The sequence below is a fragment of the Bidens hawaiensis genome, unplaced genomic scaffold (genome assembly GCF_021521415.1).
Source record: "Bidens hawaiensis isolate Kalapana, Puna unplaced genomic scaffold, B.hawaiensis_p1.1 tig00037408_1, whole genome shotgun sequence".
Classification (NCBI taxonomy): Eukaryota; Viridiplantae; Streptophyta; class Magnoliopsida; order Asterales; family Asteraceae; genus Bidens; species Bidens hawaiensis.
In genome coordinates this window covers 2,327-17,676 of record NW_027496537.1, presented here as the reverse complement: position 1 = coordinate 17,676, position 15,350 = coordinate 2,327, and the positions used below count along the sequence as shown (strand labels likewise).

At 39.5% G+C, this 15,350-nt stretch overlaps 1 protein-coding gene across 1 annotated transcript; it reads right to left on the bottom strand.

Annotated features, from left to right (window-relative positions):
* Nucleotides 1–12,926: 12,926 nt before the first annotated feature.
* On the bottom strand, nt 12,927–13,835 carry LOC143589365 (uncharacterized). The gene has a single exon (XM_077070143.1). It carries the CDS (start codon nt 13,833–13,835, stop codon nt 12,927–12,929), a length of 909 nt encoding a protein of 302 aa, XP_076926258.1.
* Between the last annotated feature and the right edge of the window lie 1,515 nt (nt 13,836–15,350).

The window sequence follows — 15,350 nt, the reverse complement described above, 5'->3', positions numbered from 1 at the left end:
GATGCATACAAAATAAGAACTACCTGCTGAGATTAAAGCTCAGGGATTATTTTATAAAATATTAATAAAGCAATAAAATTGTTTCAATTAGATTGCTCATAAAATATTTTGTTTCAATCAGGTTACTAAAGTTTCTTTTTTGTTTCAATTCTAAATATTTTACCTGGATATCAAGCTACCTAGTTTTTTTTAAATAGTTTGACATTGCATAATACTTTTTTAAAAAATTGAAAAAATTAGTAGCAATTAAGAAAAATAATTTTTAAATTATGAAAATGACAAAAAAAAAGTAGAAAAATTTAAGTTATGTTTTTTATAAAGAAACCACCATTTAAAAAAATTTCAAAAAGATTGTTAGGTGATATTAAAATATTTAATAGTACAATTATTAATTGCACGCTTCAATACAAAAAAAAATATAGGAACATATTAATTACTTTGTAATTTTTCGCAATTTTTTAGTTTTTTTTTTTTTTGCAATTTTTCAATTTTTTTCTTTTCTTTTCTTTTTTTTTGCCATATTAAAAATTATTTTTCTCAATTTATACTAATTTTTTCAATTTTTAAAAAATATTATGCAACGTCAAACTATTTAACAATAAAAAGAACTAGATAACCTGCTATACAGGTAAAATATCTATGAATGGAACAAAAATAAAACTTTAGTAACCTTATTGAAACAAAATATTTTATTAGTGACCTGATTGGAACAATTTCAAAACTTAGTTACTATTTTATAGAGTAATCCCAAAAGCAAATGACAAGCACTTTATTTAGATAAACTAGGATATAGTCCGTGCAATACACGGGTAGTTAAAAATACAACAAAAAAGTTAAAGTTAATAATATATGCAATACCTTATGGATTCATAAGATATAAATAATGATAAATAAAATTTTATAATTCATAAATATCTAAAAATGCCATTTAATACAACATTTAAAGTTGTATTTGTAACTTTGTTAGTAAGTCTATAAATGATAATAGTATTAGTTGACATCCTAGTTGACTGTTCAAATTGAATGACATGTGAAAGAATGATTTTGTTTTAATAATACAGGTAGATAATAATCAAACTATACCACGTCATGTTAACCAAAAGGTCATGCTTATTCAAAATGATATATTGGTGGCCAATTAAAACCATTTACCCCTTATTGCTGATTGATTAAGTACCTTCAATATTGGTTAGAGCATAATCTAAATACTAATCAAGTATTTTGCTTTATTTGTTACTTGTTCACGGAAAAGGATAAAAATGGATATCATGATTGGAATTAAAAGGAAAAAAAAAAGATTGGTCATTCATGTAGGTAAGTCAACTAATTATTTTCCTTGCCCCAACCGGACCTACAACTTACCCGAAAAATATGAACACCGAAAAATTGGACCTCATTAATAGAAAGTCCTGGGGTCTGCCAATGGTTTAGGCTCGGCTCTTTCGAGCTTTTTATCGATCTCATCTCAAAACGTTCACGAGCGGCTCGAATTGTTTGCACACTAAGCTAAACAAATATCGACTTGTCATTTTGTTTGATTATCTTTTAATTTATTTTATCAACTCACCAACAAAATTTGCATGCGTACAACTTGATTACAGCTTGCCAACTCGGTTGACACATCTAGATAAATTAGCTAAATGGACCATGCTCCATGATTTTAAGCGTGTATGACATATGATTGATGTTTTTAACACAAATAGATATATGGGTTGTGTGGGGGTTGAAAAAATCAATTTGATAAAAATAAAAATATTTATATCTAATAACTTTGAAAGCTTGTTCATATGCAAGATTAGATTTATTTATTTATCACCCGACATATCTATTATTGTACGAAACTTGTGTAAATAAAGCCAAATATATGACTTGATGACATAAACATAAACATATTTTATCCATACAATCAATCTTAAAATTAGTGTATTTTCGTTCTAAGGTAATATATATACAGGGTTAAGTTATTATATTAAATGAGAAAAAAAATGAAAACGACCAAAAGGATTTATAGATATACAAAAAAACCCTTCAAAAATATAAAAAATAATAAAAAACTTACAACTCAAAATTTAATAAAAAAACAAACAAGGTAAAAACACAAAAATGTTAACACCGTCTTTCTCTTGTTCTTAAAAAAAAACAATATTTTTGTGTCTTTTTGTTTATCATTGTGTTTTATGTTTATTTTCGTCATTGATTGTGTTTTTTCCCTTGACATTGTGTCTTCTTTTTATATTGTGTTATATTACTCAACATTGTGTTATATTTTGTTCGGCATTGTGTTATATTTTGCGATCTATTGTGTTTTTTTTAGTTATAATTGCGTATTTTGTTCATTTTCATCATTGTGTCTTTTTTTTTGACATTGTGTCTTTGTTTTTTTAACTAGAATGACAGGGGAAACAGTTTAGTTTTTTAAATTTTTTTGGTTTCTATTTATATTTTGATTTATAACTTTTTATTATTATTTTGTATGGTCATAAATCTTCTCACACTTTTCATTTTTTTTATCTCTGTGTATTTTAAGTTTTCCCTATATATACATACCACCTAAAATTTCAATATATCACATTGAGATAATGAGACAATCCATTACTCAAATCGTTAATTTGACAAACTTATTATTTTTTTTTCTTAAAGTTATGAAACGTGTGAAGATCTGTTTAATTATAAAAAAAGATTGTAGAATCTGATTATAATGTTCAAACTGATTTTTTTGTCAGATAGCGACATGAGAAAACAAAATAGTAGATTAATAACAAGAACTAGAAGTGTTATTTTATAATTTGGTCGTATTGATTTTCAACATATAGGCGACATCCATAAGTTAACATTTATTATTTTTGTATGTATATATTTTTAGAAGGGCAACGTCAAAGTATTTTCATATCTATACTTAAACCTTAAACCGGTTGAGAATAAACATATTTAGTATTTACTATACACTTTCATACAATTAGAATACAAGTTTTTGTTCAGTATCGGATGATGAAATGCATTAAGTTTGAAGATATTTATTATTGTAATTTGAATATGAAGTTTCTAATTATTTAAATCAGGGATTTTTACCCGTGCATTGTGACGTGAAATGACCATTGCACAACAAAACCATGTGTCGAAGCACGAAATGAATCTGACCTGATCCATGACGATGTTTCCACGGATTTTCGAGATGAACGACCCACGTCTGATCTTCTTCATCAGCTGCTGGTGACCTGCGATGGTTTTTTGGGGGTGTGGAGGTGACTGCTAAGAAATCCTGAGGAATCTCTTGTTTACAGACACAAAAAAGTGGTGGTGGTTCTTATTGAGCATGACCCATTGATAAGGAGGTGGAGACCTCCTTATATAGAGAGTCTCATGGCCACCATCATGGTACCCTAATGGGCCTAGCCCAGTTAGGGTTACCTCCACAAAACCCCCTCAGCCCAATAACATTGTATTAGTCCATATAATAAAATAAGCCAAACATAATAAATTTAGGATCGTAAAACCGGGTTAAGTACCATACCCCTACAAGCCCCCCCAAGTCCAGCATTGCTCCTGGGCGCGCAAGCGTCTAGGTGGAGCGCTGGACTTTATGAGGTGTGTTAGGCTATGAGGCGGTTTTTTCCCTTTTCTTTGGCCTTGTCTTTATTGTCTTTGAGTTTTGGGAGGTTTTCTTCATGATTGTGACATGTTGCGGTCCCTATGATGATGATGGTGCCCTGGCTTAAATAAGATATGGCACGCATCATAGTGGCGCGAGGCCTGATAAAAGATGGGGCGCGCATCTTGATAATAATGTAACATAACTTGCGCGCGAGGCAGCTTATGAGTTATGAGAATAATAAAGCTTGCGCGTGAGGCGACTTACGAGCTATAAGAATAGTAACAGCTTGCGCGCGAGGCGTCTTATGAGCTGTATGAATAATAAAAGCTTGCGCGCGAGGCGTCTTATGAGCTGTATGAACAATAAAAGCTTGCGCGCGAGGCATCTTACGAGCTAAAAGAATAATAACAGCTTGCGCGCGAGGCGGCTTATGAGCTATAATAATAATGAAGCTTGCGCGTGAGGCGACTTACGAGCCATGAGAATAATAATGAAGCTTGCGCGAGTTGCGGCTTACGAGCTATGAGAAAAATAAAGCTTGCGCGAGTTGCGGCTTACGAGCTATAATAATAATAAAGCCTGCGCGTGTGGCGGCTTACGGGCTGTAATAATAATGGAGCTTGCGCGAGTTGCGGCTTACGAGCTATAAGAAAAATAAAGCTTGCGCGAGTAGCGGCTTATGAGCTATAATAATAATGAGGCTTGCGCCTGAGGCGACTTACGAGCTATAAGAATAATAACAGCTTACGCGCGAGGCGTCTTATGAGCTGTAATAATAGTGGAGCTTGCGCGTGAGGCGTCTTACGAGCTAAAAGAATAATAACAGCTTGCGCGCGAGGCGTCTTATGAGCTGTATGAATAATAAAAGCTTGCGCGCGAGGCGTCTTACGAGCTAAAAGAATAATAACAGCTTGCGCGCGAGGCGTCTTATGAGCTGTATGAATAATAAAAGCTTGCGCGCGAGGCGTCTTACGAGCTATAAGAATAATAACAGCTTGCGCGCGAGGCGTCTTATGAGCTGTATGAATAATAAAAGCTTGCGCGCGAGGCGTCTTACGAGCTAAAAGAATAATAACAGCTTGCGCGCGAGGCGTCTTATGAGCTGTATGAATAATAAAAGCTTGCGCGCGAGGCGTCTTACGAGCTAAAAGAATAATAACAGCTTGCGCGCGAGGCGTCTTATGAGCTGTATGAATAATAAAAAGCTTGCGCGCGAGGCGTCTTACGAGCTAAAAGAATAATAACAGCTTGCGCGCGAGGCGTCTTATGAGCTGTATGAATAATAGAAGCTTGCGCGCGAGGCGTCTTACGAGCTAAAAGAATAATAACAGCTTGTGCGCGAGGCGTCTTATGAGCTGTATGAATAATAGAAGCTTGCGCGCGAGGCGTCTTACGAGCTAAAAAAATAATAACAGCTTGCGCGCGAGGCGTCTTATGAGCTGTATGAATAATAGAAGCTTGCGCGCGAGGCGTCTTACGAGCTAAAAGAATAATAACAGCTTGCGCGCGAGGCGTCTTATGAGCTGTATGAATAATAGAAGCTTGCGCGCGAGGCGTCTTACGAGCTATAAGAATAATAACAGCTTGGGCGCGAGGCGTCTTATGAGCTGTAATAATAGTGGAGCTTGCGCGCGAGGCGTCTTACGAGCTATAAGAATAATAACAGCTTGGGCGCGAGGCGTCTTATGAGCTGTAATAATAGTGGAGCTTGCGCATGAGGCGGCTTACGAGCTACTTTATGTCCCGCGCCACGCGCAGATGTTGCATGCGCGTGCGCGTAGACTTTGGTTTTGTGTTATGCGCCACGCGCAGATGTTGCATGCGCGTGCGCGTAGACTTTGGTTTTGTGTTATGCGCCACGCGCAGATGTTGCATGCGCGTGCACGTAGGCTTTATGTCCCACGCCGCGCGCAGATGTTGCATGCACGTGCGCGTAGACTGTGATATGTGTGAGCATGTGATGCGTAAGCATGTGTAATATGCGTGAGCATATGTGGTGCATGAGCATGTGGTATGAGGATTCCCAACCCTTAAGTTTGGCGCGTGTCCATATGGGATATTATGAGGATTCTCAACCTTGAAGTTTGGCGCGTAGCCATATGGGATATTATGAGGATTCCCAACCTTTAAGTTTGGCGCGTAGCCATATGGGATATTATGAGGATTCCCAACCTTGAAGTTTGGCGCGTAGCCATATGGGATATTATGAGGATTCCCAACCTTGAAGTTTGGCGCGTAGCCATATGGGATATTATGAGGATTCCCAACCTTGAAGTTTGGCGCGTAGCCATATGGGATATTATGAGGATTCCCAACCTTGAAGTTTGGCGCGTAGCCATATGGGATATTATGAGGATTCCCAACCTTGAAGTTTGGCGCGTAGCCATATGGGATATTATGAGGATTCCCAACCTTGAAGTTTGGCGCGTAGCCATATGGGATATTATGAGGATTCCCAACCTTTAAGTTTGGCGCGTAGCCATATGGGATATTATGAGGATTCCCAACCTTTAAGTTTGGCGCGTAGCCATATGGGATATTATGAGGATTCCCAACCTTTAAGTTTGGCGCGAGGCCTGAAGCGCGCATGCACGGCGATGGAGTGGTGACTCGTGAGTGCGCGTGCATGGCGGAGGTCTCTTGCGCAAAACCCAGATGGTGGTTTCCGCGGCGGCACGTGCACGGCTGCGGAGTGAGAATCCGCGGGCGCGCGTACATGGCGGCGGAAGTCTGGTAATTTCTGGATCTGCAATTTTAGAGTCAGATCTGCAACTTTAGACCTAAAATCCAGGTCTGTAATCTAGACCTAGATCTGTAAATCAGACCTAGATAGATCTGAAGCTCGGAGCAGATTTAAAACCATCACAGATTCGGAGACCTGATCATTCGAATCACGCCGTTTCTTTTTGCACAGATCTGGAAGCCTCTTTTTAGATCTATGGATCTTTTTGAGCTTTAATAGAACAAGCCTTGAAGCCTTTTTCTGTAAACTTCCAGATCTGGGTTTTCCTGGGAGAGATCTGACAGCCGAGATGAAGATCGAAGGGTAGTTCGTTGCCGTCCCACGGATGGCGCCAATGTCGAAGCACGAAATGAATCTGACCTGATCCATGACGATGTTTCCACGGATTTTCGAGATGAACGAACCACGTCTGATCTTCTTCATCAGCTGCTGGTGACCTGCGATGGCTTTTTGGGGGTGTGGAGGTGACTGCTAAGAAATCCTGAGGAATCTCTTGTTTACAGACACAAAAAAGTGGTGGTGGTTCTTATTGAGCATGACCCATTGATAAGGAGGTGGAGACCTCCTTATATAGAGAGTCTCATGGCCACCATCATGGTACCCTAATGGGCCTAGCCCAGTTAGGGTTACCTCCACAAAACCCCCTCAGCCCAATAACATTGTATTAGTCCATATAATAAAATAAGCCAAACATAATAAATTTAGGATCGTAAAACCGGGTTTAGTACCATACCCCTACATCATGTATAGTGGGCGTTAAACTCACTGTCATGTCACCAAGACGGGCACTACACACCATTATGAAGAGAAGGAGAGGAACGCCAATGGGGGAGGCACCATTCCAATGGCGGACGTCAAAGAGGGGGAATGCGTATTTAGGCAGGGCCAGTTAAAACCTTTTTGTTATTGTTTACGGGTTTGGAGTTGTCGGGAACAAAGTTGGTGCCTCTGACTATTGGATATTTTAGGTTTATTATTATGAGCCCACGAGTCAGAACACTCGCCGCTCCAACACCAATCTAGGCCCACGTAGTAGAGGTCCAAACAACTCTCAGTCACAAGCCCAAGCCCATCCTCAAGTCTAGCAACCTGGTTGGTCGAACTCCATGGCACGCGCACTATACTGGGCATATTGGACCCCTCCTCCATGCCCGTTCCTGACTCAGGCTGGGTGGGCTTAACCTTGGGCTGGCCCATCTCCACCATGGGCTGCTTCTTCTAGTCGTGGCCCATCTAACCCACACCAACAAACCTCACAGCCCACTGGACCATCTGCTACTCCAAATCAGGCCAACTTTGCTTCTGTTGATCCATTACAACCCACTCAATTGGGTGAAGCTCTTCAAGCAATGACTATGGATTCCGGGGATGATTATTGGCACATGGATTCGGGTGTTACGGACCACTTGACTGGAGATCAAGGTAAAATTACTAACCCATCAGTTAATTGTCCTATTGGTTCTATTTTTGTAGGTAATGGACAGCCCATGCTAATACTTGGATCGGGTCATTCAACCTTGACAACCTTATCCCGTCCGTTACACCTAAACAATATCTTATATGCACCTAATGTCATTAAGAATCTTATCTCCGTTAGAAAGTTTTCAATTGATAATAATGTTTCAGTTGATTTTGATCCTTATGGTTTCTCTGTGAAGGATTACAAGACTGGCATGATGTTATCGCGCCACAGCAGCTCGAGTAGCCTTTACCCGCTCACCTATCCAGTCCTTCCCGCAGAGTCTACTGTTTGTGCAGCCATCTCTCGAGACCCCTGGCATGATCGCTTGGGTCATCCGGGATTTCCAGTTTTCGATTTTCTTGTTTCGAATAAACTTATTTCATGTAATAAGCGTGCTAAGACTTTAGTTTGCAACTCGTGTCAATTGTCTAAGCACAAACGGTTACCGTTTTCAGTTTCTAATTCAAGTACTATTTTACCCTTTGATATTGTGCATTGTGATTTGTAGACGTCGCCCATCCCAAGCAAAACAAGTTACAAATATTACGTGGTTCTTGTGGATGATTTCACCCAATACACTTGGGTATTTCCTTAAAAATTTAAATCCGACACCTATACCAAATTCTCTCATTTTCATACCTATATTCGAGCACAATTTAATATTATTATTAAGTCGTTTCAATGTGACTTAGGGGGTGAATTTGATAATCACCAATTTAATTCATTTGCAAACAAAAATGGCCTACAAATTCATTTTTCATGCCCACAAACTTCTCAACAAAACGGGAAATCGGAACGTATGATCCGACGACTAAATGAAATAATGTTAGCACGCCTTACGCATGCCTCTCTTCCCCATCCTTTTGGGTTGAAGCACTTCACACGGCATGCAGCATGCCAACATATTACCAACTAAAATCCTCCATTTCCGAACCCCCCATATCTGCCCTCTACCTAAAAGACCCAACCTATGATCATCTGAAAGTATTTGGATGCACATGTTATCCTAATACTAACTCCACTCGACCCAACAAACTCGCACCACGATCCATTAAATGTGTCTTTCTCGGTTACCCGGCCGATTATAGAGGCTACCGTTGACATTGCCTCCGGCAAGGTTTTTTTTTTCTCCCGACATGTCACGTTCGATGAGTCGTCTTTCCCGTTCGCTTCCGTCTCGTCCTCATCCTCACAAAACTACACATTCTTAGATGATAGCATCTCACCCCTTATATACCAACCCTCACCACCACCTACAGAACCATATCCTAACCCTCCACCTACGTCCACAAACCAACTTTCCCCTCCTGTTACCTTAGCACCCTCACCCTCTCATGCAACTCAACAGCCCCTATCACCCACCACACTCCAAAATATAAATGACAACATTGAGCCACAACCTGTCAATTTACCACCTCCACAACCGTAATGATCACCCGGTCAAAAGTCACAACATTTCGCCCCATAACGCATCTTAACCTCCATGCCCAAACCGAAACCACAATCTCACCCATACCCACCTCACACTTAAAGGCCCTTACCGATCCAAATGGCGTGCCGCCATGACCGACGAATTTAAAGCCTTGATGGATAATAAAACTTGGGTTCTTGTTCCTCAACCGCCAGACACAAACATCATCCGGTGTATGTATCGCCACAAATTCAACGCGAATGGTTCTCTTCAACGGTACAAGGCTCGGCTAGTTGTCAACGGGAAAAGTCGACAAATTGGCATAGATTGTGACGAGACATTTAGCCCGGTTGTAAAGCCCACTACTATTCGTACCGTGCTTAGTCTTGCGGTTTCTATTGGAGAATAACTGGTGAGAAACTGGATTGTGAAACTTGAGTCGTAATCACGGAAATTGGCGGTGAAAATACATATGGTTCTGATCGGTGGAAGTGGTAAAAACAAGAACTAATAATTCCTTTTAGGAATTAAATATTGTGACGATATTATTAATTCAACTTCTTGAATTTAGTAGCTGGAGAAGAATATAAGAACTTCGAAGCAACAAACGAATTATTGAACTTCTTTTAAAACTTAAACTTCAACTTCTCTTCTCTTATTATTAATGAAAAACTTCAAAGTATTTATAGACCTAACAATCATAACTTGACTAGAAATAGGAAACTAGTAAAACAATTTGACTACAACTAGGAAACTAATAAAAGATAAACATAAATAAAATTTGATATATTTGAATTTGATCTCCTCCTTATCCTCCCCTTGAGATCGACCTAGCCACCCTCGTTTTTATCTTTAACGAATCGGGATTAAATATATCATTCACCCCCTTAATCTTGATTCGTTCCTTTCAGATCTTCAATCCCGTGCAATTTCCTCATCTCTTCAAACTTTAACTTCGGTAGCGCTTTTGTAAGAATATCCGCCTTTTGTTTCTCTCCACTAATATGCTCAACATGGACTTCACCACGTTCAATACATTCACGAATGAAGTGAAATCTAATATTGATATGCTTACTTCTTCCATGAAACACGGGATTCTTCATCAAATAAATAGCAGATCTATTATCCACATGCAACGTCACCACCTTTTCTTCATGCCCGGTCAACTCGCTTAACAATCCCCTTAACCATATAGCTTGACAAGCCGCAGTTGCTGCTGCCATATACTCAGATTCACACGATGACAAGGCTACAGTTTGTTGCTTTTGTGAAAGCCATGAGATCAATGAACCACCATAATAAAACGCCGTTCCGGTGGTACCTCGTCCATCCGTTTGATCCATACCTAACTACTATCACAAAAACCAATCAACTCCCTACTACCGCATCCATACGTTAAACCATATCCACTTGTGCCTTGTACATATCGTAATATATACTTCAGAATCTGCATATGGGATTGTTTCGGTTCTTGCATGAACCTACTAGCAACTCCAACTGAGTAACTCAAATCAGGCCTCGTGTGTGTTAAATACCTTAAGGTACTGATTATTCTCCGATATTCGGTTGCATCAACGGGCTCGCCTTCTTCATCTTTAGTCACTTGCAACCGATGTTCCATAGGAAATCGAGTCGGGTTGCACTCACTTAAACCTGCACTCATTAAAATTTTATTAGCATAAGCTTCTTGTTTCAACTTTATCTCATGCTTCTTTTGACTTTTGAATTTTTTAATCTCGGCTTCATTTGAACCAGTCGCGATAAGATCATCGACATATACACCAACAATGAGAATGTCGGTTCTTGTATTCCGCTTGTACACCGCTGGTTCTCTCGGACATCGAATAAAATCCAAACCTTTTAACGTTTTGTCGAGTTTTTCATTCCAAGCTCGTGGGGCTTGGCGAAGACCGTATAAAGCCTTTCGTAACTTATAAACCATACCGTGTTTCCCGGGAACTTCAAAACCATTAGGCTGCTTCACGTATACTTCTTCCTTCAGCTCGCCATTTAAGAATGCCGATTTAACGTCCAAATGGTAAACGAACCAACCATAATTCGCCGCAATTGCTAAAATCAAACGTACAGTTTCCATAAAAAACCTCATCAAAGTCTACCCTGTGCTCTTGCACGTACCCCTTCGCGACTAATCTTGCTTTGTACTTTGTTATTGACCAGTCTGCATCACGTTTGGTTTTAAACACCCATTTCAAACCAATCGCCTTGTGACCCAGTGGTCGGTTACATAAGTCCCACGTATTGTTTTGTTCGATTGAGACTAATTCGTATCTCATTGCTTCTCGCCATTTTTTGGAATTCTTTGCCTCTTCAAAAGTAGATGGCTTTTCATCTAGGAGAAGACATTCTCCTTCACAAAACATTACATAATCTTCAAACATTTCTGGAGGGACCGACTGACAACCAGTTCTTCGCAGCTTAGGTTCGGGATTTCTTTCCGGTTGGTCTTCAAATCCAGGCCCGTTAAGGTCTGTTGGGTGTTCGTTCTCGACTGCTGGAACTTCTTGTTGAACTTCTTCTTGGACCGGCTTGATTATAAATTCAACCCATTCAGGTCCGGTTCCGACTTGACACGAGTCGGTATGTCGAGACCAGTCAAACTTTTGACTTTCTTCAAAACGGACATCTCGGCTCACATAAATACGGCTTTGAGCCGGGTCGTACAATTTGTAAGCTTTTGATCTCGGTTCGGTTCCGAGATGTACAACCTCCAAGCTTCGGTCATCTAATTTTTGAAGGTTGGCGGTGGGTATCTTCATGTACGTTAAGCATCCAAACACTTGTACGTGTGTTATGTTGGGCTTTCGGCCCTTCAAGGCTTCATAGGGGGTTACCGTCTTCAATGCTTTAGTAGGTACCCGATTCAACACGTAACCGAGTGTCTCACCGTTTCTCCCCATAAGTTTTGTGGAAGGTCCATAGCTTTCATCATACTTCTTGTTGCATTTAGGACCGTTCGATTTCGCCTTTCGACTCCACCGTTTTGTTGAGGAGAGTAAGGAACCGTAAACATTCTTTTTACTCCTTCTTGATCACAATATTCGGGGAAAAGTTTGTTGAGAAACTCGCCACCTCGATCGCTTCTTAGAGCTTTAACCTTTAGCGAATGCTCTAACTCTACTTCCTGTTTAAACTTTTTGAAAATACCCAAAGCATTATTCTTATTTTTAATAGTATAAACCCACATATACCTCGTATGATCATCTACAAGAAGCATAAAATACCGGTTTCCTCCCAAAGTAGGAGGTGAGATTGATCCACATAAATCGGTGTGAACCAACTCAAATGGTCTCGTGGCACGGAACATGGTGGTTTTAGGAAACGGGTTTCTACTATGTTTGCCTAGCATACATGCATTGCAAACATGCTCACCATGCAAAGTTTGAATATCGCCATGCACCATATTTTTAGTCTTCATATTAGTTAATGTTTCAAAATTAACATGACCAAGTCTAGCGTGCCATAGCCATCCTTGGTCTTTAATGGAAGCTAAAAGACATACCGGGGTTTCAATTCTGGGCTCGATCTTATAAAGACGGTTTGGATTTCTCGGGACTCTCATTAGCAAGCGATATCCTTCCTCGTATAACTACAAGTGGTCGTTTGCTATCCAAACCTTACACCCTTCTTCGGTAAACTGACCAATGCTCAATATGTTGCTACATAAGTCGGGTATGTAATAGACGTCATTCATAACCCGCTACTCACCATTCTTGCAATCGAAAATAATGGAACCTCTCCCTTTAATATTCACTTTGGACCTGTCTCCAAATTTCACCAAACCGCTCACTCGATAATCAATGTGGGCAAAGTGGGCTTCACACCCGGTCATGTGATTAGACGATTCATTATCTAAATACCAAATTGAATCGCTTACCGAGTCGTTTGCATAACTGATTGGATAAACCTTCTCCTCATTCAACATAACTTGTTCTTTATCAACTTCAACCGAGGCCATCATAAGAGTTGGCGGCTTGGCCTCAGCTTGGTTCAGATTTGCTTCTTGAGTCGGTAGTCTCGGACATTCCCACGCAAAGTGGCCCAAAACATTACAATTATAACACCGAACACCGCTGTTATCTCTACCTTGATTTTGACTATTTTGAATGTTATGATTAGTACCTTGATTGCCGTCTCTTCCTTGGTTGTCCGTGTTCGGTTGGTTACTGTCTCTTCGGTTATCATAGTTCTGATTGAACCGACCTCGTCCTCTACTTGAACCTCGACCACGGCCTCTTCCATGGCCCCGTTGGTCATAACTCGAGGAGCCACGACCCCGAGCATAATTTTTCCGATCATGATCGGTGTCCTTTTTTCCTTGATAATCGTTTTTGGCATACAGTAATTTTCCCATCTCGGCCATTGCTTCCTTGCCTTTGATTCTCCCTTCAAAAGCCTTTAACCTTGCTATACAATCTTCAAACACCATATTGTTAAGATCGGCCCACTGTTCGATAGTTGCTACAATAGCAATAAAATGGTCCGGAACGCTATCGAGCAGTTTTTTTACGAGTTCATGATCTTCCATTGGACTACCCAAGCTATCAAATTGCGAGGCGTATTCCGTTATCTTCCCGGCAAAGTCTTCAACGGATTCTTTTTCACCCATCTTCAATTGATTAAAATCTCGCTTTAATGATTGTAAGCGAGCTTATTGCACACGATCAGCCCCAAGAAATCTTACCCTTAGTGATTCCCAAATCTCATGAGCATCACGGGTTCTTGCAACTTGCATCAGCACGTTTTCCGGTAAGGCTTGTAAAATAATAGCCCTAGCCATCTTGTTCTTTCTGTCATCTATGGCTTCTCCGTTCACCACCTCCCATAATCCTTGAGCATCAAGGATTGATTCCATAATTACAACCCACGTGTTGTAGTTTGTTTTTGTTAACTTCGGACACTGCAACGAAGTTGAACTTGGCTCCCTTGCTTGCACAATCGGTCTTTCATCCGCCATAATACCCAGTCTTCGAGTTTCTGATTTGATGTGGTTAGTCGCCCCACACCGTTCTTGAACTTCCCAAAGATCGTAGATCGCCTACGCTCTTGATACCAAATTGTTGGAAAAAACCAAAATTGGATCTAGAACTCTTAAATTTGAGTTGTGTTACTCTAACTTGAACACGGAAACTGAACTCCTACGCATATGTGAAAGATTAATGTTTTTGAGGTCAATAATTGAGGTCAATAACATGACTATCTCTAGTCATGTTAGGATTGTTAGCCTATAAATAGTTGAAGTTTTATTAAGAATGATAAGAGAGAAGAGTTTTCAAGTTAATAATATTCAGCTCCTTTATTTCGAAACATCACAATATTTATTATTGTCTTGATAGGAATCCCACCTCAATTATTGACCACAAAAACAATAATCCTTCACAGGTGCGTACGAGTTCCGTTTCCGTGTTCAAGTTACAGTAACACAACTCAAATTTAAGAGTTCTAGATCCAATTTTGTTTTTTTTCCAACAATTTGAATTGTTGGAGAATAATTGGTGAGAAACTGGATTGTGAAACTTGAGTCGTAATCACGGAAATTGGCGGTGAAAATATATATGGTTCTGATCGGTGGAAGTGGAAAAAACAAGAACTAATAATTCCTTTTAGGAATTAAATATTGTGACGATATTATTAATTCAACTTCTTGAATTTAGTAGCTGGAGAAGAATATAAGAACTTGGAAGCAGCAAACGAATTATTGAACTTCTTTTAAAACTTAAACTTCAACTTCTCTTCTCTTATTATTAATGAAACACTTCAAAGTATTTATAGACCTAACAATCATAACTTGACTAGAATTAGGAAACTAGTAAAACAATTTGACTACAACTAGGAAACTAATAAAAGATAAACATAAATAAAACTTGATATATTTGAATTTGATCTCCTTCTTATCCTCCCCTCGAGATCGACCTAGCCACCCTCATTTTTATCTTTAACGAATCGGGATTAAATATATCAGTTTCTCGGGGTTGGAACATTCACCAACTCGATGTTAAAAATGCATTTTTACACGGAAACCTCAACAAAACCGTATACATGTTTCAACCTTCGGGTTACACGGATGAACGTTTTCCTAACCATGTGTGCAGGTTAACAAAATCGTTATATGGTTTGAAACAAG

Coding starts and splice junctions, on each gene's coding strand:
- LOC143589365 (XM_077070143.1), bottom strand. CDS start 13,835: ATGGGTGAAAAAGAATCCGTTGAAGACTTTGCCGGGAAGATAACGGAA.